The following is a 23,353-nucleotide window of genomic DNA, read 5'->3' on the forward strand; positions in this document are numbered from 1 at the left end:
AAAGCGCACTCCGTGTGGCCGCGTAAGTAACTCTTTCGTCCATTATGTGTGGTTGGTTGGGTGTTGTTTTTAGAGCGATCTTTGTAAGAAGATTTTTGAGGACCGGACGTCGGCTCCAAATCTGCTGAGGCGAACTTTTAAACGGGGCCACATCCATAGGGCACCCATTAGTATTCAGCACAGCCATAAAGCAGAAGAAACTGCCCCACACGCATCATCACTAATGTAAATTACTCTGGACCTGAATGGGAATGGTCAGAGGACAATTTGAAAAGGTGTGTTTAGAGAGATCAAAGGTGAATAGTTTAATTGATATTCTCCACACTTGTAACACGATATTCCATAGCCCGGAGCAAGAAGAGAGAAAACGGAGGTTGTCCTAGAATGCAATTATACACTCACAAGGGTCAACTGGGAGAAAAAGAAACAGGTTTCTCCAGATACCGTCCGTGCACGCTGAGCATTGGGATCTGTGTGCACTGAACCAAGAGAAGACTTCTCAGCAAGCCAATTCCTCGCGAGGTGCAGTGACAGGATATGTGATGACCTTAACCCTTACCGCAAGCCTACAGAAATTCAAATATAACTAGAAACATAGATACAGTTCTGGGATAAGTCTTATAAATTCCATTTGTGTTGGTCGATTATATTATTAGCAAATAATCAGTACAGTAACAGCTGTTTAAATGCTCCGATTAATACAAACAGGAAAAGAAGTTGGCAGAATGCTTGCCAAGGACAAACATATCTGTGGAACGAGGTGGGATACTAGTCATGTGACCAGTGTACTGGCACGAGGTGGTGCAATGAGGGGCACAAAAAACTGCAAGGGGGTCGTTGGCACAAGGCTAAGAGAAACAGCTGAAGCCAAAAGGAGGTGTAGGCTTCCCAGAATGGAAGGAAAGTCAATACTAGACAGCTGCCACAGCACCACTGGGAGGGGAAACACATGCCTCAACCAATGAGGACAAGGGTCCCTATAACCAAGGAAATAAGGCGATAACATTCATTTTGCTTCTGACGTCAGCCTCACCAACAGTCAGAAAGATAGAACGTGGAAAAAGGATCAACCAGCAACAGCGGAGAGGATTGTGGGATAAGCAAAGTAGAACAAGAAAAAAGCATTAGGCTCACCCCGGACACATACACAGACACACACACAGACACACAAACGTGCACACAGTCTCTCACACATGGAAACCGATAAGCAACATAGACACAAAAAAACACATGAACACAGATACAAACATCTACACACATGGAAACTAATAAGCATCAGACACAAACAAGCACCCACAAAGACACACTATACCGAAATGCAATGAAACCCACATATCAAAGACAATACACACACTTAAGAGCAGGGAAGAAATTAAATAACACACCACTCAAGTACGGCTAATTAACAACATGCATACTTATAAAGTGCAGGCAAATTCGTGCCATGGCGGAGTGGGGAGACCCCCGAAGTTGTAGGGAGGAGGTCGGCAGAGCAGCAAATACTGGGGAGGAGGAGACAGTATTGAAGAAGCATTGCCGCCTCATTCAGGTAAAGGTTCTGTTTGTGCGAAGTGGGAGGGGGAAAGCAAATAGAGCTTTCAGAAGCACACCACCGCGTGCAAAACTAAAGAAAGGTGGCACCTCTGTCATGTCCAAGTAATACCGCCAAGCATAAGCCGCACCTAAGAGCCATCTCTCTCACGGGCATGGAGCACACCACGGCGTGCATAAGAAAAGAAAGGCGGCACATGCTTTATGCCTGGTGATACCGCAAGCCAGGGAGTTGTGTGTGCACGCACGCGTGCGCGCAAAAAGGAAGTATGCGCTGGCTCAGGCGAGACCTAAAAACTAATGTACTGAGAGCATATATAATTACATTCTCTTCTTTTGCCATTCCAAGATGAACAACTCTGACCACTATAAGTAAGTAAGTCCGTATTTGTAAAGCGCGAACTACTCACCCTTACGGGGCGCAGGGGGCCGTTGTGGAAATTAAGTGAGCTATTGCCCAGAGTCACATGGTGCTGAGCTGAGCTGCCGCCGGGGATCGAACCGTGAACCCTGTGCTCTTGAGTCAGCTGCCCTGGCCGCTGCACCACACCTCTCCTCTATAGCCTACTCCTAGGCAGTATTCTGACTTTCTTACATGACTTTTTAAGGCCTTCCTGAAGAAAGGCGAACCTTAAGAACTTATATTGGATAAAGTGCTGCGGGGTCCCCGCAGATGGACTATACATGGAAATCCCCTACAAGAGAACAAGGCCTACCTTTACCATTGCGTATATAGATTTATATTTTATTTATAAAATATATTCAGCATATGTATTTTTTTTATCATTGTAGGGATATCATGAATATTCTGCTTTTTCTGTCCTGGAACTCCCCTGCTTGAGTTACAGGTGCTAAGCAATTAATCAACATGTTGAACATGCATTTTTGCTTTATATTACTATGTTATGCAATGTGATAATCAAGTTTACATGAATATAATTGAAATGTTTTAACTAAATGAGGACTGCTTAATTCTTATACTAGCCTCGCTTCTGCCGATATCCATAAAACACTGACTAGAATGAAAATAATTGAATGGACATCAGGCCACATTTTGTCAGTTGTTTCCACTAAGTGGAACAACATCAAGAATAAGCTATAAAAGCGGAGCTCTGAAAATGAAGGACAGAGAGGAGTTTTCACATCATATAACACTGGGACAGGTGCAGACAGCTTTCCCAACTCGTGAGACAATAGCAGACCTCCGTTTTTTACAGAACTTCATTATTCAAATGGATATGTGAGTGTGTACCACCACTAAAAATCATACTTGGTTTTATTTTCAGCTTTGCTAGAATTCTAGAATGAGAATAGACCTTTTAATTAGCAGAAAGAGTGTAGGGTTGCTATGTATCAATAGTATCAGTCATGATGGATCGGTATCTTTTATTAATGCTTTTGATAACTGTTGCAGTTGCATTATAATTTATCTTCTTTGTGGTTACAATTCCAATTGCGTGCACTAGACTAAGATTTTGATGTTAAAGAACAAGTTACTTACCTTCGGTAACGATATATCTGTAAGTGAGATAGATTAGGTATAGATTCCTTACCTTTAGAATTACCCCCAGGCGTAAGACTGGATCCGTAGAGTTCTTTCGTTAGCAGGATGGGTGGGACGGTAAGGAATCTATAACTAATCTATTTCTCTTACAGATATATCGTTACCAAAGGTATGTAACTTGTTCATCTGAAAGAGACAATTAGTTATAGATTCCTTACCTTTAGAATAGATACCCCAGCAATACCATTCCTGGAGGTGGGTCTGCGAAGCAAGTTCACACCAGAAAGTCCTGGAGAACAGAACGGCCAAAGAAGCCGTCTCTCCGGACTTGGCTGTCCAGGCAGTAGTGTTTTGTGAAAGTGTGCAGAGATGCCCACATAGCTGCCTGACAGATGTAATTGAGGCATCCCAAATCAGTGGTAGCTGCTGTCGCCCTAGTGGAGTGGGCATGCAGTCCCACTGGAGGCTTGTTCTTTGCCAAAGTGTAGCAAGCTTTAATGCACAAAACGACCCACCTAGAGATGGTCCATTTGTGCACGGGCCAACCTTTTTTGGCACCCACATAGCCAACAAAGAGCTGGACAACCATCCGGAATTGCTTGGTACGATCCAAATAAAAAGAAAGCGCAAGTTTTGGATCCAGACGGTGGAGCCTCTCCTCCTCTTTTGAAGGATGTGGAGGCAGAAAGAAGGTGGGCAAAGTGATGGTTTGGCCAGTGTGGAAAGAAGTAACCATTTTGGGAAGAAAGGAAAGTCTAGTTCTAAGGACGACCTTGTTCGGATGGACAGCCAGAAAGGGAGGCTTGGCAGAAAGAGCTTGTAGCTCACTCACCCTGCGTGCAGAGGTGATGGCCACCAGAAAGGCAGTTTTCAAAGTAAGAAGTCTGAGAGGACAGGTATGTAGTGATTCAAAGGGAGCGCATATAAGATACATATGAACCAAGTCCAAGTACCACTTAGGCATTACAAAGGAAACAGGAGGGAAAAGATGAGTAATGCCCTTAAGAAAGCAATTTACAACAGGGGACTTGAAAAGAGAAGGCTGATCAGGAAGCCTAGGAAAAAGGCTGAAATTGATGAGAGATAGCCCTAAAGAGTGCCCAGAGCAGAACCCTGCTGGGCCAAACAAAGGAGGAGCAAGAGAACCTCAGAAAGAGGGGCAGAAAGGGCATCCACAGCCTTTGCTGCGCACCATGCCACAAGTTTGTTCCATCTGCAGGCGTATATCGTGTTAGTGGAGGGACGCCTGACTGCCAAGATAACATCACAGACTTCGGGAGGAAGGTCGAAGGTTGTCAACTGTCGCCGCTCATTCTCCACGCAAGGAGGTGGAGGCTGGACAGGTTCAGGTGGAGGACTGTCCCATGCGGCTGCGACAGATCCCCCCGAAGAGGCAGTCTGATCGGAGGATCGATGGCTATGTGTTACAGCTCGGGATACCAGACTCTTCGTGCCCAATCCGGAGCCACAAGAATGACTTGGGCCCAGTCGCGCTTGATGTTCTTCAGCACTCTGGGCAGAAGTGGTATAGGCGGAAAGGCGTATAGAAGACCGTAACTCCACTCGTGACGAAAAGCATCGCCTAGCGAGTGCCGCCTTGGAAACTCCAACACGCAGAATTGCTGACATTGCGCGTTCTCTTCGGTAGAGAATAGATCTGACCAAGGCTCTCCCTACTGCAGAAAGAGACCTTGCACCACTTCCGAGTGAAGACGCCATTTGTGATCCATCATGCTCCTGTGGCTGAGTTCGTCCATCCTGGCGTTCAGTTAACCTGCCAGGTGTTGAACCACCAGGTATATGCCCTGATGTTCCAGCCATGTCCAGAGACGGAGAGCCTCTTGACATAGGGTCCACGACCCCACCCCGCCCTGATTGTTGCAGTACCACATGAAGGTGGTGTTGTCCGTGAACACTGGCACTACTCTTCCCCGGACAGAGGGAGGGAATGCTTTTAGTGCAAGACAAATCGCCCGAAGCTCTAGAGGGTTGATATGGAGTCCAGACTCCGCCGGAGACCAGAGGCCTCTGATTTCTGCCTGTCCCATGTGGTCACCCCACCCCAGCAGTGATGCATCCGTCACCACTGTGAACTCTGGTTGGGGAAGGGAGAGGGATCGGCAGTTGACCCAATCCCGGTTTGTTATCCCACACTGCAATTGTCGTGCAGTGCCCTCCGAGATCTGAACACAAATCGGACAAATTCCCCTGATGTTGTGTCCACTGGAACTTCAGGTCCCATTGCAGAGCCCGCATATGCCACCTGACATGATCTACCAGCAGGATGCAGGAGGCCATGAGGCCCAGCAGCCTCAGGGTCATTCTGAGCGAAACCCGGGACAGAGGCTGAAAGATCGGAATCATAGCCCGAATATCCTGGACTCGCTGCTCGGGAGGATAAGCCCGAAAAGGAGCTCCTGAGAGGGAGTCAGGTGTGACTTTGGCACGTTGATAGTGAACCCCAGCGAATACAGGAGGTCCGCTGTAGTCTGGAGGTGGGAGACGACTGCCCGGTGCGAGTCCACCTTCATTAGCCAGTCGTCGAGATAGGGGAAGACTGGAACTTGTGATCTGCGCAGATGGGCTGCGACCAACGTCATCACTTTCGTGAACACCCGAGGAGCGCTGGTAAAGCCAAAAAGGAGCAAGGTAAACTTAAAGTGCTTGTGGCCTACCGTGAACTGTGGGTAACGCCAGTGGGCCGGCAGGACGGGGATGTGAAAGTAAGCACCCTGCAAGTCCAACGCTACCATCCAGTCCACCTAGTGTCAACATTTTGAACTTCCCCTTCCGGAGGAAGCGGTTGATGTCCCTGAGATCCAAGATAGGATGCAGGCCCTTGTCCTTCTTGGGCACCAGAAAGTAGTGGGAATAGCAACCACGACCTACTTCTAGAGCAGGAACTTGCTCAATAGCTCCCATGGCCAAGAGAGCCGTAACTTCCTGTTGGAGAAGGGTCAGATGATCCTCCGACATGCTTACGGCATGGTATTGCGGTGGCATGGATTGAGGGGTAGTCTTGAAGGGGAGGGAGTAGCCCCTTCAGACTATCTGCAAAAACCACCTGTCAGACGTGACGGTGCACCAGTGTGGAAGGTAATGGCAAATCCTGCTGCCCATTGGTGGTCCTGAAAAGTCGGACTAGGAGGGTTTGGAGGCTGCTGCAGAAAGGGCGCTGGTGGACTGGCCCGCTCGCTGGCCCCCAGACCTACGACGGTGGGTCCGAGGTCCCCCGGCTGCGCAGGGGCTGGACAGCTTGCGCCGGCCTGTGGCCCTGAGTGGAACGTGGTGGGACACCCCTTCCGTAGCCACGAAAGGGGAGAAAAGAAGACTGCGCGGGGTGGGTGGAGAGGCCCAAGGACTTGGCCGTAGCACGGGAGTCCTTGAAGCGCTGTAGCGTGTTCTCTACTTTGTCGCCAAACAGATGATGGCCATCAAAAGGCATGTCCAGAAAGGTAGCCAGGACATCCCTGGAAAAAACAGTCGGCCTCAGCCAGGCATAGCGTCGAAGGGCTAACTACATTGAAATTGTCTTGCCTAGTGAGTCGGCGGTGTCCAGTCCACATCGAATGGTGAACTTGGCTGCGTCTCGCCCCTAGGTGACTGCACAGGAGAGCACAGCCCAGGCCTCCTCTGGGAGCTGTGGCAGCACCTGCGCTACCCTATCCCACACAGAGTGGTTGTAACGGCCCAACAGACATGCGGTGTTCACCGACCGTAGTCCCAAGCTGGAGGAAGAAAACTTCTTCTTCCTAAGATGGTCCAGCTTTTTGGATTCCCTATCACGTGGTGCGTTAGGGAATGCGCCTTTGGATGTAGAGGCTTGGACCACTAAGCTCCCAGGGGTGGGGTGTTGGGAGAGGAAAGAGGGGTCGCCCAGAGCCGGGCGATGGTGTCAGGCAATCATCCTATCCACAGGAGCCCCTGTGTTGGGCCTGGACCAGGTGCCCAAAAGGATGTCAGTAAGGACTTTATTGAAATGCAGCAGGGGCTCCGAAGAGGCCGCTGCCGGTTGAAGCACCTCCATCAGGAGATTCATCCTGACTGCCACCGTAGGTAGGTCGAGGTTGAGGGCCTCGGCCACTCTACGCAACACCACTGCATATGAAGCACCCTCCTCCGTAGCCATGGTAGGAGGAGACAGCATGCCAAGGTCTGGGGAGGTATCCAGACCCACTGGCTTCCCCCAACTCCTCTCTCCAGTCCGGTTCATCTAACTGGTCAGCCAAAGGGTCTACAGACCCCTCCCAGTCCTCCTCACCCTCTGCTGGTTGCCAATCTGGCCTGTAGGAAACACCAGGGTCGAATAGAGGTACAAAAATACCGCTCGGTGCCGGATCCGGCGTCGGTCCGGCTCCGTGTCCAAGTCAGGGTGGAGGCCGGGGTCGACGCCGGGTGGGGATCCAACCGGCGTTGGGAGTGGACAAGGTGGAATCGGCACCATGGGAGGTGTTACAAGGTCGACCGGCACCGAACTGGATCCAGGCCTGGATCCAAGGGGACCCTGTGGCGCTGGGGCCGGAGCCGCCAGCGTTGAAGGCCCAAGGCCCCCAGCCGAGTAATCGGGGCCCAAAGGCACACCAGCGGGGTCGGGCTGCCCAAAGATGGCATGCATCGCTTCGTAGAAACTTTGCAGCTGGGCTGGGGATGCTCCGGCTCACGGAAAAGGAGGGAAACTCCGAGTCGACCCTTCAGGCTTCATGCACGGTGCCACAGGAGGGGCACGTCCACATCCATCGTCGCGTCGGCCAACGGACGGGCAGATGTCGAAGAGCGACGATGCTTCTTCTTGTGCTTCGACTTACCTGAGGAGTGTGAAGACTTCGATGACGAGTGGTGGTGACTCCGCGACCGGTCCCTCGACCTCCCACACGACCGGGACCTCGAACGGCGCTGAGCGGACCGCCGGGCCTCGAGACGCTTTCGGGACCGCTCCCACAAAGACTTCGGATTCATGGTCCGGCAATCGTACCACGACTTGGGATCATGGACGTGCTCCTGTCACCAGGGGCAAACGCAGAGCGGGTCCATAACCGACACCAGTATGTGACAGGTGTTGCAAGCCGTGAAGCCGGGCCGAGGATGGCTGGACATCTCTGCGTGCACATCTCTGCGTGCACCAGGAGTCGATAGACTCAAAACACGGAGTGGACAAACGTCGCAAAAAAGTCAGTCAAGAAGTGACTGGAGGTACCGCTCTCTCCGGATCTGCGCTGGCTGGCGTGGAAAAAGAAAGAACTGACGTCAGGACGTGAAGGCGGCGTCTGAGTAGTTACCGCAACGTCATCCGGGCGGCCACGACACCAACGACGAACGCGAAGCCGACCGATGCCACCTTTTGACGCGCAGGGGTACTGCTGACGAAAAAAATCTACGGATCCAGTCTGACGCCTGAGGGTAATTATAAAGGTAAGGAATCTAACTTTAATTCTCTCTTTCAGATATAAATATTTAAAATGGGTATGTATTCATTATGAAAAATTAGCATTTATGGAAATATGGAAACAACAAGCTTTTGTTTAATAGTCGTTAGCTTATTTATCAAAGAATAAGCTTGATTAAAAATTCCTTTTAAACCATGGTTAAATATTTCCATTTTCAGAAACTGGCAAACTGATATTTCCCATATCTCAGGAATAATACATACAGAGCTCAGAAGGGATATTACGGATTTTGGCTCCTTGGTACCAGAGTGCACATATTGCTAATGGCATAATTTCATGAATTGTGTAGCAGCATTTGGTCATCTGTGCTAAACCTTTTTATGTTTTCACTAATGCTGTCATGGGCCTAAGCATGTGAAACTGGTGTAACCTGTCTGCTCTCTGAATCTTCAAGTGCTACATAAGTGAGCAGTAGCACTGCTATAAACTGTAGCAATTGTCTAGCTCTGCATGGCTTTTGATTTGCCGTGTTTTTACACCTGGTTTCTTTCAAGAAGAGTCACAGCCATAAAATGTTATTGAGAATCTACTTGGAAGGGTTAGGTAGAAAAATAAAGTGAACACAGATGTCTATATACACTGTGAAAAATAATGAGCCATGGAAAGTTATGTATATTATTTGACTGCCTAAAATACAAATAGCCCTTATGCTAATCTTTACCGAAATGGTGTTGTAAAATACACTGTTCTGCCTCAATGTTTTCAAAGATATCTTGAGGAGGGTGAGCGCCAATAAGATGAGGCAGCCTGGAAAACCACAAAGTTATTGAGCTATTTCTTTATTATCTCTTTAGAATGTCTGGAAGTTTATCTGCTTTATGTGAACATTTTGTAAAAATGCACCATTTTGCTCTGTTTATTTTTCAAACATTTCACTGCTGGACCCTTTCCTCCAAACCACCCCAAAGAACATTGAGCTTCAGTCATTTAGCCCATTTTGAAGGAGGTATTGTGTCTTCCCACATTAAAAATCCACCTGTTGTCAACAACAGCCCTATTTAGAGTGCACCGGCGTCTAGTGTTGTGCTGCTGGAACGGAACCAGTAAACTAATTTACCAGGCCTAAGAATAAAATGGGTGTATTCAGCATACATGTTAGTGCTACTGCAAATATATGGACACTACTTACGTGGCATAGCCATAGACTGTATTTCCCATTGGTTCAAGCGGCTTCAACTCAGATAAATTTCGATTATGGTTGTACCTTGTGAATAAAAAAATGCATACATTTAGAAAATAGCGAAGTGGTGCAAGGTTTTTAGAAACAAGAAATAATTGTTGGACAGAAGGACATGTAACTTGTCTTCGGTAAAACCTTATCTGGTAGAGATATGATCTAGCCGCAGATTCCTTACCTGTGAATTTCCAGGCTAGAGCCCGAAGGGTTTTGATAGCAGTATGCCTACGCACTGATAGGGTGAAGTCACGTGGTGTCGGTGACGCAACCCAACATTAAAAACTGATCCGCAGAGCGGGGAGGTTGTTTGGGTCAGTAAGGAATCTGCAGGTAGATCATGTCTCCACCAGATAAGGCGTGGAAGATGTTAAGTAACTTGTCCAACTGATAGAGACATCTAGCCACAGATTCCTTACCTGTGAACAGATAGACAAGCAATACCATCCCTGGAGGGACTGCGGAAAAGTTTTAAATAAAAAATTCCTGTAGGACAGGATGGTCAAAAAGGCCCTCCCTGTGGACCTGATTGTCCAGGAAGTAATGCTTGGCGAACGTGTGCAGGAATGCCCACGTGGCCGTCTGGCAGATAAGAACCCGGAAACCATGGCTGGCTTAACTCTATTTGCATGAGCTCAAAGGCCTTCAGGAGGCTGTTTCTTTGCCAAAGCATAACATATCTTTATGCAGAAGATGACTGTAGGAGGCTGGCTTAGTATATGGTGCACATCTATTTAAGTGTATCACCTTGCACTAATCAGACAACACTTATGGTGATTTTAGTGGTCTTAGACAACCATAGAAAGCTCTCTAAGTGGTAGCTGTGGAGAGCAGCTTTCAGGCTTATCCTGAAGGAGTGTTAAGCAGCTTGTTTTACCAGATCTAATCATGTAGTGTAGGTTAAATGAAAAAGAACCACTCAGTGTTTATATATAAATAGTTCTATTTATTAAACAACACTCACTAACACATTTGTATAACTCCTACCTATAGATATAAACACAAATACACAAGAATACTTCAATTGTAACAGGTAAGTAAGCATAAAATACAGTGGTCTCTAGGGGTGGAATTGTGTCTGTTGTCGGCAGCAGCACTAGCTTGCTGTCAGACCATGAAAGGCTGTAAGTGGGAGTACAGGGGTGGTACCCTAAAGGAGCCCCCCAGTACACAGGACCATACTTCTAACACTGGAATCGGTGTTGGGGTATGATTCTGACAAACATGACCGGGTTTGGTGCAGCCACTATGAAGTTAGACATCTCGTAATGACTGATGACCACTATATGTATCAAAATGGCTGACCGCACTTACAAGGCCTGGAGAATCGACTCCGTGGTTTGTAGGGGTGTCCTGCTCATGCAGGGACACCCTCACACTTATAACCAAAAACCCTGCCTTCAGGACTGAAAGGCCTGCCATAGGGGTGACTTATAGGTTTTGCGCCGGGAGACCCTGTTGGGTAGCTGCGTGTTTTATAAATGTAAATACAAATACAAGTGAAGTGACATCAGATATAAGAAAACGTATATCTGTTGTGAGGGATGCTAGCACCCACTCACACAGGCTGCCATGCAGACCTGTAGTCACAGTTTGTGTGGTCTCTCATGGGTGGCACAATACAAACTGCAGCTCATGGGAGACTCCTGGTGTACCTATGACCTGGGTACCTTAGTACCATATACTAGGGACTTACAAGGGTACACCAGTAGCCAATTATGGAGGTACAGAAGTAAATACCATGGTCAATTTAGGGAGGAAGCACAGTGACTGGGTATTGATTTGCAGCATCCCGGTCAGAATAGTCAAAAAAACATACTGACACCAGCAAAAGTGGGGGTAACCATGAAAGTAGATCCTACTTTCCTACAATGACCCAATGTGAGAAGGTTTTCTTCTGCACAGCACGTCCCTTCTTTGCTTCAACATACCCTACAAAGAGTTGGTAATCCACCCGGACCTCTTGTGCGATCAAGGTAGAACGAAAATGCTCTTTTTGGGTCCAGACAGTGGAGACATACTTCTTCCTTAGAAGGATGTGGAGGAACATAGAAGGTGGGCAAGGTGACAGATTGCCCTAGGTAGAAAGGCGTTACCACCTTAGGCAAGAAAGAAGCTCTAGTGCGGAGCACTACTTTGTCCGGAAAGACAGTCAGGTAAGGACGCTGAGATTATAGAGCCTGCAATTCACTCACACTCTTGGCAGAAGTTATTGCCACTAAGGCGGCTGTCTTGATAGTGGGCAACCAGAGGGGGCAACTGTGCATTGGTTCAAAGGTGCACACATCAAGTAGGTAAGAACAAAGTTAAGCTCTCAAGCCCCTTAACGAATCTCCATACAATATGTGATTTAAAAAGTGACGGTTGATCTGGCAACCTAAGAAAAGTCGAAAGGTAGCCCTTCACAGTGCCCACAGCAGAGCCCTGCTGGGCCAAGGAGGAAATGAAAAGACGAATGTCAGAAAGGGAGGCAGACAGGGGGTCAACAAACCTTTCTGTACAATATTTACAAAAACTTTGCTATCAACAGGCGTATACGGACTTTGTGGTGGGACACTTGGATGCCAGAATAACTTCACAGACTTTGGGAGGAAGGTTAAAAGTTGTCAACTGTCGCTGCTCTATCGTCACGCAAGGAGGTGGAGGGTGGACAGGTTTGGGTGGAGGACCCTCCTGTGCTGCTGCGACATAAGATCCTCCCGAAGGGGCAGCCTGATCGATGCTCATCTGCAAAAGCTCGGCATACCAAACTCCATGCGCCCAGTCTGGAGCCAAAAAAATGTCTTGGTCCTGGTCGCTCCTGTAGTGCTTGAGCACTCTGGACAGGAGTGGTATGCGCGGAAAGGCGTACAGGAGGCCTGCGCTCCACTCATGACACAAAGCGTCGCTGAGCGAGAGCTGCCTTGGAAACTCCAACGTGCAAAACTGCTGACACTGCATGTTCTCTTCGGAGGCGAACAGATCTAACCAAGGCTCTACCCACTGTTGAAAGATAGCCACTTGGGATCTGCTAGGCAGCGGCAGCTGAGTTTGTCCACTCTGGCGTTCAGGGAACCGGCCAGGTGTTGACCCACCAAGGACATGCCCTGTTCTAGCCAAGTCTAGAGGCCCAGGGTCTCTTGACAGACGGTCTACCACCCCACCCTGCCGGTTTGTTGTAGTACCACCTGGTGGTAGTGTTGTCTGTGAACACATTAACTAGCCTTCCCTTGAGGGATGGTAAGAGAGCTTTCAGTGCCAATCGGATTGCACGAAGCTCCAACAAGTTGATATGCAGCTCTGCTTCTGCCAGAGACCAGAATCCCATGATCTCCACCTCTTCCAGATGGCCGCCCCATCCCAGAAACAATGCATCCGTCACCACTTTGAGATCTGGGTGGGCAAGAGAGAGGGGTCTGCCTCTGATCCAATCGCGGTTTGTCAGCCACCACTGCAGATCCTTTGCAGTGCCCTCCGATATCTGAACGAGGTCGGTGAGTTTTCCCTGATTTTGCGCTCACTGGAACTTCAGGTCCCACTGCAGAGCCCGCCTGTGCCATCTGGCATAATCCGCTAGCAGGATGCTAGAGGCCATAAGGCCCAGCAGCCTCAGAGTCCTTCTCACCAAAATCCTGAATCGAGGCTGAAACATCGGTATCATAGCGTGAATATCTTGGACTCTCCGTTGGGGAGAATAAGCCCGAAACTGCACAGTTGAAATAGAGCTTCTGAGAGGGAGTCAGTTGTGACTTTGGTACGTTGATAGTGAACCCCAGCAAATGCAGGAGGTTCGCCGTAGTCTAAAGGTAGGATACGACTGCTTGGGACGAGCATGCCTACAACAAACCAGTCATCGATATAGGGGAAGACTGGAACCCCTGATCATTGCAGGTGGGCTGCGACCACCGCCATCACCTTGGTGAACACCAGAGGGGCATTGGTGAGGCTGAAGAGGAGCATGGTAAACAACGTGCTCGTGGCCCACCGTAAACCGCAGGTAGTGGCGATGGGCAGGGTAAACAGACATAATATCGAATTCAAAATATCGACAGGACAGAATATCGAGTTTTTAATATAGAATGGACAGAATATCGAATTGCCAAAAAATAGTGGTGAAGAATATCGAAAATCAGGTAAGAAATAAAATATCGATTTAAATAATATAGAAGTAATATCGACAGTCATAATATAGTTGTTAAAAATATCGATTTTTTTAATAGTGTTTTAAGTGTTAGTATATGTGTTAAAAGTATGTATAAATTTTGGAATGTATGTTTGAATATTTTTAAAGTAATGAATTTTATGTTATTTAATTTTTATGTAATTTAATTCCGTAGCGGGTTGTGGGTTTCTAGGGGATTAGGGAGGGAAGTAATTTAATTATAGTACATTAAATAATAATTTTTAGGAATTATTAATTATTTTTAATTTAATTTTGCGTTTTACTTCTGTAGCGGGTTGTGGGTTTATAGGGGAATAGGGTGGGAAGTAATTTAATTGTTATTAGGTAATTATTAATTGGTATTGAAAATTAATTGGTTGTTGATTAATTATTAATTGGTAAATAATTTTTATTAATTGGTAATTAATTAGTATTAATTGTTTAATTGATAATTATGTTAATTGTATTAATTTATTATTTGTAGCGGGTTGTGGGTTTTTAGGGGAATATGGTGGGAATTAATTTAATAGTAAATAATTTATTGAAATAAGTTTTGTATATTGCTAATTAATTTATTCTTAATTAATTATTAATTGGTATTAATTGTATTTATTAATTTTTGGTATTGAAAATTAATTGGTTGTTAATTATTAATAGGTTATTAATGCAAAAAACATTGGTATTTATAATAAATTAATTATTAAATATTGTGTGCCCCTACGCTATCCAACGCTTTCCCTACTATTGCACTCACTGGAGTGGGAATAATAATTTTTACACCTACGGAATCCAACGCTTACCCTAGAGTTGCACTCACTGGAGTGGGAATAGTAAATTTTACCCTCCCGCTATCCAACGGTTTCCCTACTGTTGCACTCTCTGGAGTGGGAATAGTAATTTTTACCCCTACGCTATCCAACGCTTTCCCTACTGTTGCACTCTTTGGAGTGGGAATAGTAATTTTTACCCTCCCGCTATCCAACGCTTTCCCTACTGTTGCACTCTCTTGAGTGGGAATAGCAATTTTTACCCCTACGCTATCCAACGCTTACCCTACAGTTGTACTCACTGGAGTGGAAATAGTAATTTTTACCCCTATGCTATCCAACGCTTTCCCTACTGTTGCACTCTTTGGAATGGGAATAGTCATTTTTACCCCTACGCTATCCAACGCTTTCTCTACTGTTGCACTCTTTGGAGCGGGAATAGTAAGTTTTTACTCCTACGCTATCCAACGCTTTCCCTACTATTGCACTCACTGGAGTGGGAATAATAATTTTTACACCTACGGTATCCAACGCTTACCCTGGAGTTGCACTCACTGGAGTGGGAATAGTAATTTTTACCTCTACGCTATCCAACGCTTTCCCTACTGTTGCACTCTTTGGAGTGGGAATAGTAATTTTTACCCCTACGCTATCCAACGCTTTCCCTAATGTTGCACTCTTTGGAGTGGGAATAGTAATTTTTACCCTCCCGCTATCCAACGCTTTTCCTACTGTTGCACTCTCTGTAGTGGGAATAGTAATTTTTACCCCTATGCTATCCAACACTTTCCCTACTGTTGCACTCTTTGGAGTGGGAATAGTAATTTTTACCCCTACGCTATCCAACGCTTTCCCTACTGTTGCACTTTCTGGAGTGGGAATAGTAATTTTTACCCCTACGCTATCCAACGCTTTCCCTACTGTGGCACTCTTTGGAGTGGGAATAGTAATTTTTACCCCTACGCCATCTGAAGTTTTCCCTACTGTTGCACTCACTGGAGTGGGAATAGTAAATGTTGCCCTCCCGCTATCTAACGCTTTCCCTACTGTTGCACTCTCTGAAGTGGGAATAGTAATTTTTAACCCTACGCTATCCAAGGTTTTCCTACTGTTGCACTCTCTGAAGTGGGAATAGTAATTTTTACCCCTACTCTATCCAATGCTTTCCCTACTGTTGCACTCTTTGGAGTGGGAATAGTAATTTTTACCCCTACGCTATCCAATGCTTTCCCTACTGTTGAACTCGCTGGAGTGGGAATAGTAAATTTTACCCTCCCGCTATCCAACGCTTTCCCTACTGTTGCACTCTCTGGAGTGTGAATATAAATTTTTACCCCTACGCTATCCAATGCCTTCCCTATTATTGCACTGTCTGAAGTGGGAAAACTAATTTTTACCCTCCCGCTATCCAACGTTTTCCCTACTATTGCACTTACTGGAGTGGTAATAGTAAATTTTACCCGCCCGCTATCCTACGCAAAAAATATTGCATTTTTTTAATTAATATTACATTAATATATATGTATTATTATTATTTTTTTATTTACATTAATTATTTATTAATTTTAAAGTAATTCAAGTATTTTTAAGTATGTTTCAGTTAATTATATGTTTTATTTCATTAATTTTACATTAATTTTAAGACAGTAAAAATAATTTGATATTGTGACTAACTATATTTTTTACAACGATATTTTGGATTCTATATTTTTGTACTTACCCGTTTGGAGATAGGGCTTCGATATTTTGGCATTCTATATTTTTCCTTCGATATTTTGGCAATTCGATATTCTTCTTCTCGATATTTCGTCAGTGATCCGATGGGCAGGCAGGACGAGAATATGGAAATAGGCGTCCTGCAAGTCCAATGCTACTATCCAGTCTCCCAGGCAGGCAGGACCTGAGCAAGAGTGAGCATCCCGAACTTTTCCTTTTTGAGGAATTAGTTGAGGGATCCGAGGCTGAGGATAAGACAAAGGCCTCCTTCCTTCTTTTGAACCTGAAAATACCAGGTATAGCAATCACAGCCTATTTATGTCTGAGGAACTCTATCTATAGCTCTCTTGGCCAAGAGAGTTTTGACTTACTTGCAAAGCAAGTCCTTCTTCGGCTCGCAAGTTGGAGGCATGGAGGAAGGAGTAGTTTCGAAGGGGAGGGAGTAGCCCCTTTGGACTAATTACAACACTCACCTGTCCACGGTGATATCCCGCCAGTGGTGGAGGTGATGGCGTATCCTGCCACTAACTGGAAGCCCATGATCAGGAAAGATCAGACTAGGAAGGTTTGGAGGTGGAGGGGGAAAGGGGTTGCAGCCTGACCTGACTTCTGACCTCCCGACTCACATGGTCCGGGTGAACTGCGCCCACGGCCACACAGAGGTTGCGGGACTTGCGCAGTCCTCTGGCTGGGGTAGGGCAGGCATGGTTGGAAGCCCCTTCCATAGCTACAAGAGGAGCGAAAGGCGGACGCAGGCTGGGATGACATTGCGAGGCCGAAGGACTGGGCGGTAGCCAGCGACTCCTTAAAGAGCTCTAGCACCGCGTCTTCCCTGTTTCCAAACAGATTAGAGCCAGCAAAGGACATGTCCATAAGGTTGGCTTGAACATCCCCTGAAAAGCCAGACGTTCTCAGCCAGCCATGGCGCTTAACGGCCACCGTTGATGAAATCGCTCTGCCCAGTAAGTGTGTTGGGTCTAGGCCACCGCGTATGGCAAACTTTGCTGCCTCTCTCCCATTGGTCACAGCCTGGGGAAGGTGAGCCCGGGCTTCCTCCGGGACTTGTGGCAGCAATTGAGCAACCGTTTGCCATAACGACCGCAATGCTAGGCTGGTGGGAGAGAACATCTTATCAATGCTGTCCTGCGTTTTGGATTCTCTATCCTGGCGTGCGGAAGGGAACGTGCCACGAGAAGTAGAAGCTTGGACCGCCAAGCTCCCCAGGGTGGGATGGTTGGAGTGGAAAGCTGGGTCGCCCAGTGCAGGGCGCGGATAGCGGGCAATAGTTCTGTTCACAGGAGCCCCTGTGCTGGGCTTGGACCAGGTGCCCAGTAGAACATCTTTCAAGGTCACATTAAATGACAGCAAGGTTTCAGAGGTGGAGACACCAGGCTGCAGGACTTCTGTCAAGAAATTGGTCTTGACCGCCACTGTAGGAAGCTGCAGGTCCAAGAACTCCGCAGCTCTACCCACCACCATTGCAAAAGAATCCCCCTCCTCCGTAGCCAGGTTATGATAAGACAGCATGTCAGGCTCTGCTGGTGGTGTGCAAGCAGCTGGCATCACCCATGTCCTCGTACCCGTCCATTTCCTCGTTGTAGAGTGAGATTTCTAATGGATCCTGTTGCCCCTCCCAATCCTCATCAACTCATAGCACTTCAGAACAAGCATTTACAATGCAATGGTCTCGGCATTGGTAAAGTTAGAGCTATTGGCATTGCTCATGACATTATTTTTGTTTATAAAACATTTAAAGAAACGGCATTGTTATTTACAATGTCAATAGCTTAATCACTCTCAAATGCGAGACCTATTGCATTTGCACACACACACAGAGCCACCTACACACACACTGATTAAGCTATTGACATTGTAAATAACAATGCCGTTTCTCTACATGTTTTAAAAACAAAAGGTGCAGGGAGGTGGGGGGAGGGGTCAAGACAGTCCTGGGCATGGAGAGGGGGTGGCTGGCTCGCAGTACTGCCACATATTTCACACGTATACTCAGTTTTGATGGTAAAGTTACTAGGCTTTTATTATCATTTTTGAATAGGGCAGACAGAACTATTCCACTTTAATAGGGACAAAGCAGTCAAAAGTCGACAGAGCTTTTACAGATTTGATAGGAAAAACCCTGCTTTTACCAATGAGACAGGCTTGCAATGGGTTGTGCAAATCGATGCACTGGGGCCGCTATGCTTTCAACGAGATGGCGGGGACTTTTTGAAACAGGTAAAATAGTGCCTTTCATTGAACACTAGAGATAAGGCTAATATTTTGAAAGTGCGTGCTACACAATTCCATCCCTTGAAGCATTGCAAGTCGCACAAACAGAGCCATAAGAATACTGCGTGTGCAAAATAACACTTATGTGAGACGTGAGAGACGACTGCCTGGTGAGAAAAGTTTGAATACATGATCCATTACTTTTTGAATGGATTGTGTCTGTGGTCATTTTGTGTGAGGGACATGTGATTTTAACTAAACTTGAACCAAACAGCATATTCCAATACATGCAAGTAGCCAGCGATGCAAACGTTTCCCAGTGCAGGAGATGCACAGGCAGCAGTGACTTGCGAACTGCGACTTTTAAAACCACCGCCACACACCCGCTCATTCTACAGCAACAACAGGTAAATGTAAATACTGTAGACCCAGTCTACCCCAAAAAAATAGTGACTTAGCAAAGTGGCCGGAGATACCAACAAAAAATGGGTTGAAGACAACAAAAGACAAGTATACCCACCAATCAATCTTCTGTCCCATGTTTGAGCAACAGCCCAGTTGTGTAAGATGACATTGAAAACTGTGTACTCCAGGAACACCAGCAAGCAAATAATATGAACAGACCTCCTATTCATTTAACTTTATCAAGCAAACTGAAACTCTGCAATTAACAATGAAGTAAAATACAGAATGTCGAGAACGTAGTCTCTAGCTCTGCTGTTTCCCTCTCAAGGAGACGCATATGGAAGGGGATAGGTCCAAAAGTGGGGAAAGAGAGCTGGTACTGGATGCCCCGCCACCTGACATTCCAGGGATTCCCAGGCGTAATTTACACCGCAGACACCAGTCTCCACACTACAGGAGCTGTACGTAAAGAGAGTACCCGTACCTCAGTGCAATTGAGAGCTGAAGTCACTCACCTTACTCTTCACCTCCACGGTGCTGTTACTCTCCAGGAAGCGCAGGTTCTGCGACCTGCTGAAGCTGCGGTTCATGGCCACTGCTGCTTCGGCCGCCTTGGCTGCGGATGCAGGTGCCCCTACCGGGCGCGGGACGCTATACGCAACTGTTTCTATCCGGGGGCCGTGCGTACACCCGTGGATAAACTCGCTACCTCACCCTGGACGCTGAGGATGCTCTCCCACGCCTCGCGCCCGCAGTCACGCCAGACTCCTGGGATTGCTCACTCCACAGATTGATAGTTTACAAACACTGACGACGGACACCACACTAGGCAGGTTTCACAGACACAGAGAAGGGACCAAGAGGCAGTATATCACACATACAGAGGGAGAAAAAGTGTTATGGCCCGCAGAACATAGACACGGAAAGAGGACTCCCACTGACAAGCGTACCTTCGAGGAGGCCATATTAAAAGGTACATCAAACCTAATTTCTTTAAGAATACCTGCGGCAATAGCTATTCTTCTCTTTGTCTGTGGAGCTAAAACAATCGTTGTTCTTGATAACGGATATATTGAAAAACATTTTTTCCGTTCTAATGTTTGTCACAATACATGGAGAAGCAGGAGCTAAAACAATCGTTGTTCTTGATAACGGATATATTGAAAAACAGTTTTTCCGTTCTAATGTTTGTCACAATACATGGAGAAGCAGCGAGAGAGGGAACGAGGAGATCAGGTGAGGGAGCAACGCCGGGACACCACCGCCTTTCTCCGAGGCACAGCAAAAATGCCTCGGAGAAAGGAAGCCTCATTTTCGGATTTGGGGGCGTGTTTTGCTGTTGTCTCCTCCCTGAGACTTCTCGCAAAAAACACGCCCCCCGATCCGAAAAGGACGGGGCTTCAACGGAGTGACTGGACCTCTTCTCCAGTGGCTGGCCAGCATTTAAGAGGCCAGCCAATGGAGAACAGGAGAGAAGAGGGGCGGGTGCAAGCCCCTCTTCTCAAAGTCACTCCATCTCATTAAATCTCGGAGCGAGACTGCGCAAGCGCAGCCTTTCGCAGCCGAGACCTAATAAAGCACAGGACAAACATGAAACCCAACATCCCTGTCGGCACCTGTCTTGGCGTCGGTGACACCCAGCCGGTGTCATCCGGAATAATGATGGAGGAGGGTCTCGGCATCGGGAAAGGTCGAAGTGGTACCACCAGCACCGGTCCGGATCCAGGAACGGATCTAAGAGGAGACCGTGGTGCCAGGGCAGGATGTCATGGCTGCATCCCGGCGAGCGCACGTAATTAGGAACGAGGAACCGTCACCGTCCGCCCACCGCGCGGCCAGGAACTACACAACCCAGAATGCCTAGCGCGTCACGCTCGACGTCGCGAGAAGACGCATAAAGCAGGAAGTCGAGTCCCGAGACGCTGTCGGAAATTCTCAGCTCCGAGGTACTTTCGTCCGCTACAGTTCCAGTTCTCATACTCCTGGTCCGGTAAGGGTGCTTGCACCACATCTTGTCCTTGTCCTTGTGCCAACCTCCGTTGGTGAGCGGCTGCTCGTGCGGAGGCTGGCATTCTTTGATTTACATTGTTAATCTCACTTTGGAATTGATCAGCCTGCATTGTCGGCCGGCGGGGGTGAGAGGCGTTCCCTAGGGGTCATCGCAACTGGTACTCTGGATGTGATCGGCCTGCATTGTCGGCCGGCGGGGGTGCATTGCCACTATACGTCCTAGGGGCGTCTCACCTGTACCAAGGTCTTTTAAGTTGCTCTGGTCCAACCAAAGTTTGTGTAAGAGTCATTACACTGGGTACAAACACTGCAACGGTTGCCTGGATCACAGACGGTTACGCTACAAAGCAAAGTAGCCATGGAGGGGATGAGCTAAGTGACTGAATGCCTGTGGCTTGCTGTGTATGTGACGTAACAGAGTCACAGTATTGTTTAATGGTATATCTCTGGCTCTATCTTTAACAGGGGTTGGCATGAGTGGTAGAGGTCTACGCTCTATCCCTGTGACGAACGGTGGAGTCTAGAGAAGGGTAGGTGCTGGGCCAGAAATTCGTGCCTGAGTATAACGAGAGTTGGATCGTGCATGCATGATTGATTGTTATTTCTCTCGTTCCTGCAGAATTACCCAAAACAAGTTCGCCCTCACAGAAGTCTCCCCCTCCACTATTGTTTCTATCGCAATCACTACCTGGATGATTCTTTTCTTTACAGGTACAGGGGGTTCCATACCGGGCTTGGCCTAGAGGCCTGGCTTTCGTAGAATATGTGTTTCTGAAGGCGATGTTTATAATTGTATGTTCTATTTCTTCTCATTTCAGATCTCCCTCCCTGCTGTTCCCTTCCTTTCCTTCCCCCACTTGATCCTTCCGATGACCTGTGCCATCACGGCTTGTAGGCTTGGTTAGATCAAGAGGTGGACCTCTCATTCATCAAACCGATCCTGAGGACTGGTCAGCATATCAGAATTTCCGACCCACGAAATTCGGTCCTCTCGGTCGGGTTGTGTTGAGCATGGCCACTCTTGAAGATGTGATAGCAGTCTTGGCTACCATTCAGGGAGAACTAGCTGCCTCGAGACAGGAGGCCGCCGATTTACGAGCAAGGCTGGACAGTATCCAGCGAAACCCGTTTAATGTAGGCCCGGTGGCAGGCCCTTCCGCATCGGTGGTGGTGGAGATGCCTGTATCTATACCTCTAGCCTCCCCCGAAAGGTACCATGGGAGTTCGGCCATGGTGCAGGTGTTTCTCACACAGGTGATGCTTCACTTTTCGTGCAAACCCAAATCGTTCCCCACGAATCAGGCAAATTATATCATACCTAGCCGGGGACGCAGCTCAATGGGCGGTGCCGTTAGTGAACCGTGACGACCCTCTCTTACACGACTGGGAAACTTTCAAGGGAGAATTCCTGAGGGTCTTCGATAGACGAGCGGACTCCTATACGGCAGATAGAGAGTTGCTAGAACTACGGCAGGGCGATAAGGAATTAGTAGTCTATCTAAATTCTTTTCAACGACTGGTGGCCGAGACTAAGTGGCCAGAGAGCAAGCAGGCTGCCCTGTTTCACCAGGGGCTTAGGGAAGACCTTAAAGATGTCATAGCCCAGATAGACCCTCAGCCTACCTCGTGTGAAGATTTGATTAACTTGGTGCTACGGTTAGACCTTCGGCTGAGCGAAAGAAAGGGGGTGCGGAAGGAAAAATACCCGCAGACTTATGAAAGACAGAAGGCCACCCATATGAGCCCTTCATCAGCCACAGAACCCATGGACATCGGGGCTGTACGAGCAGCCTTGACCTCCACTGAAAAAGAAGCCTGCCGCAAGCAGGGTCTTAGTTTATATTGCGGCAAACGAGGACGCTTCGTTAGGGAGTGTCCTGTGAAGCCTAAGAGCAGTCGATTTCGTAACCCCCGAGTAGCCACGGTCACCGTTGAGGCGGCATCGGAAAACTAGTTGACTCGAAGAAAGACAAAGGGGTTTCTTGGAGTCAGGCTTACATCCCTTCTGTGGCCGGAGGAGACAAGATATCTAGGGGCCATTTAGTAATTCAGGTGGAGTTGAGAGTAGCGTCAGATTGGATCCAGATGTCTGCGATGGTGGACTCTGGGGCTACGGGCATGTTCATGGACATGGGTGCAGCACAAAGTAAGGGTATACGTCTATTGCCCAAGGACACTCCCGAAGAAGTCTATGCAGTTGACGGCAGAAGACTATGTACAGGTCCTATTGGGTTTAACACCGAAAGCATAGAGGTCTTCTATGGGGAATCACATAAGGAGCAGGTCACGTTCAGTATCATCCACCCTCCACAGTACCGGATCATATTTGGGTTGCCCTGGTTGCAGCGACACAACCCCGAGATCGATTGGGTAGCAAAAACGGTGCACATGTCCTCCTTATACTGCCTCAAA

General features: G+C 47.5%; 1 protein-coding gene across 3 annotated transcripts in view; it reads right to left on the bottom strand.

Annotated features, from left to right (window-relative positions):
- Positions 1-23,353, bottom strand: part of LOC146859938 (mucosa-associated lymphoid tissue lymphoma translocation protein 1-like) — a 1,299,471-nt gene that overhangs the window by 307,888 nt on the left and 968,230 nt on the right. For all 3 annotated transcript variants that reach the window (XM_085643681.1, XM_085643683.1, XM_085643682.1), the window contains one exon: positions 9,629-9,703. In XM_085643681.1, the coding sequence (XP_085499807.1) occupies positions 9,629-9,703 (75 nt within the window). The remainder of the gene's footprint in view (positions 1-9,628; positions 9,704-23,353) is intronic.

The sequence above is a fragment of the Triturus cristatus genome, chromosome 3_1, assembly GCF_964204655.1.
Source record: "Triturus cristatus chromosome 3_1, aTriCri1.1, whole genome shotgun sequence".
NCBI classification, from domain to species: domain Eukaryota; kingdom Metazoa; phylum Chordata; class Amphibia; order Caudata; family Salamandridae; genus Triturus; species Triturus cristatus.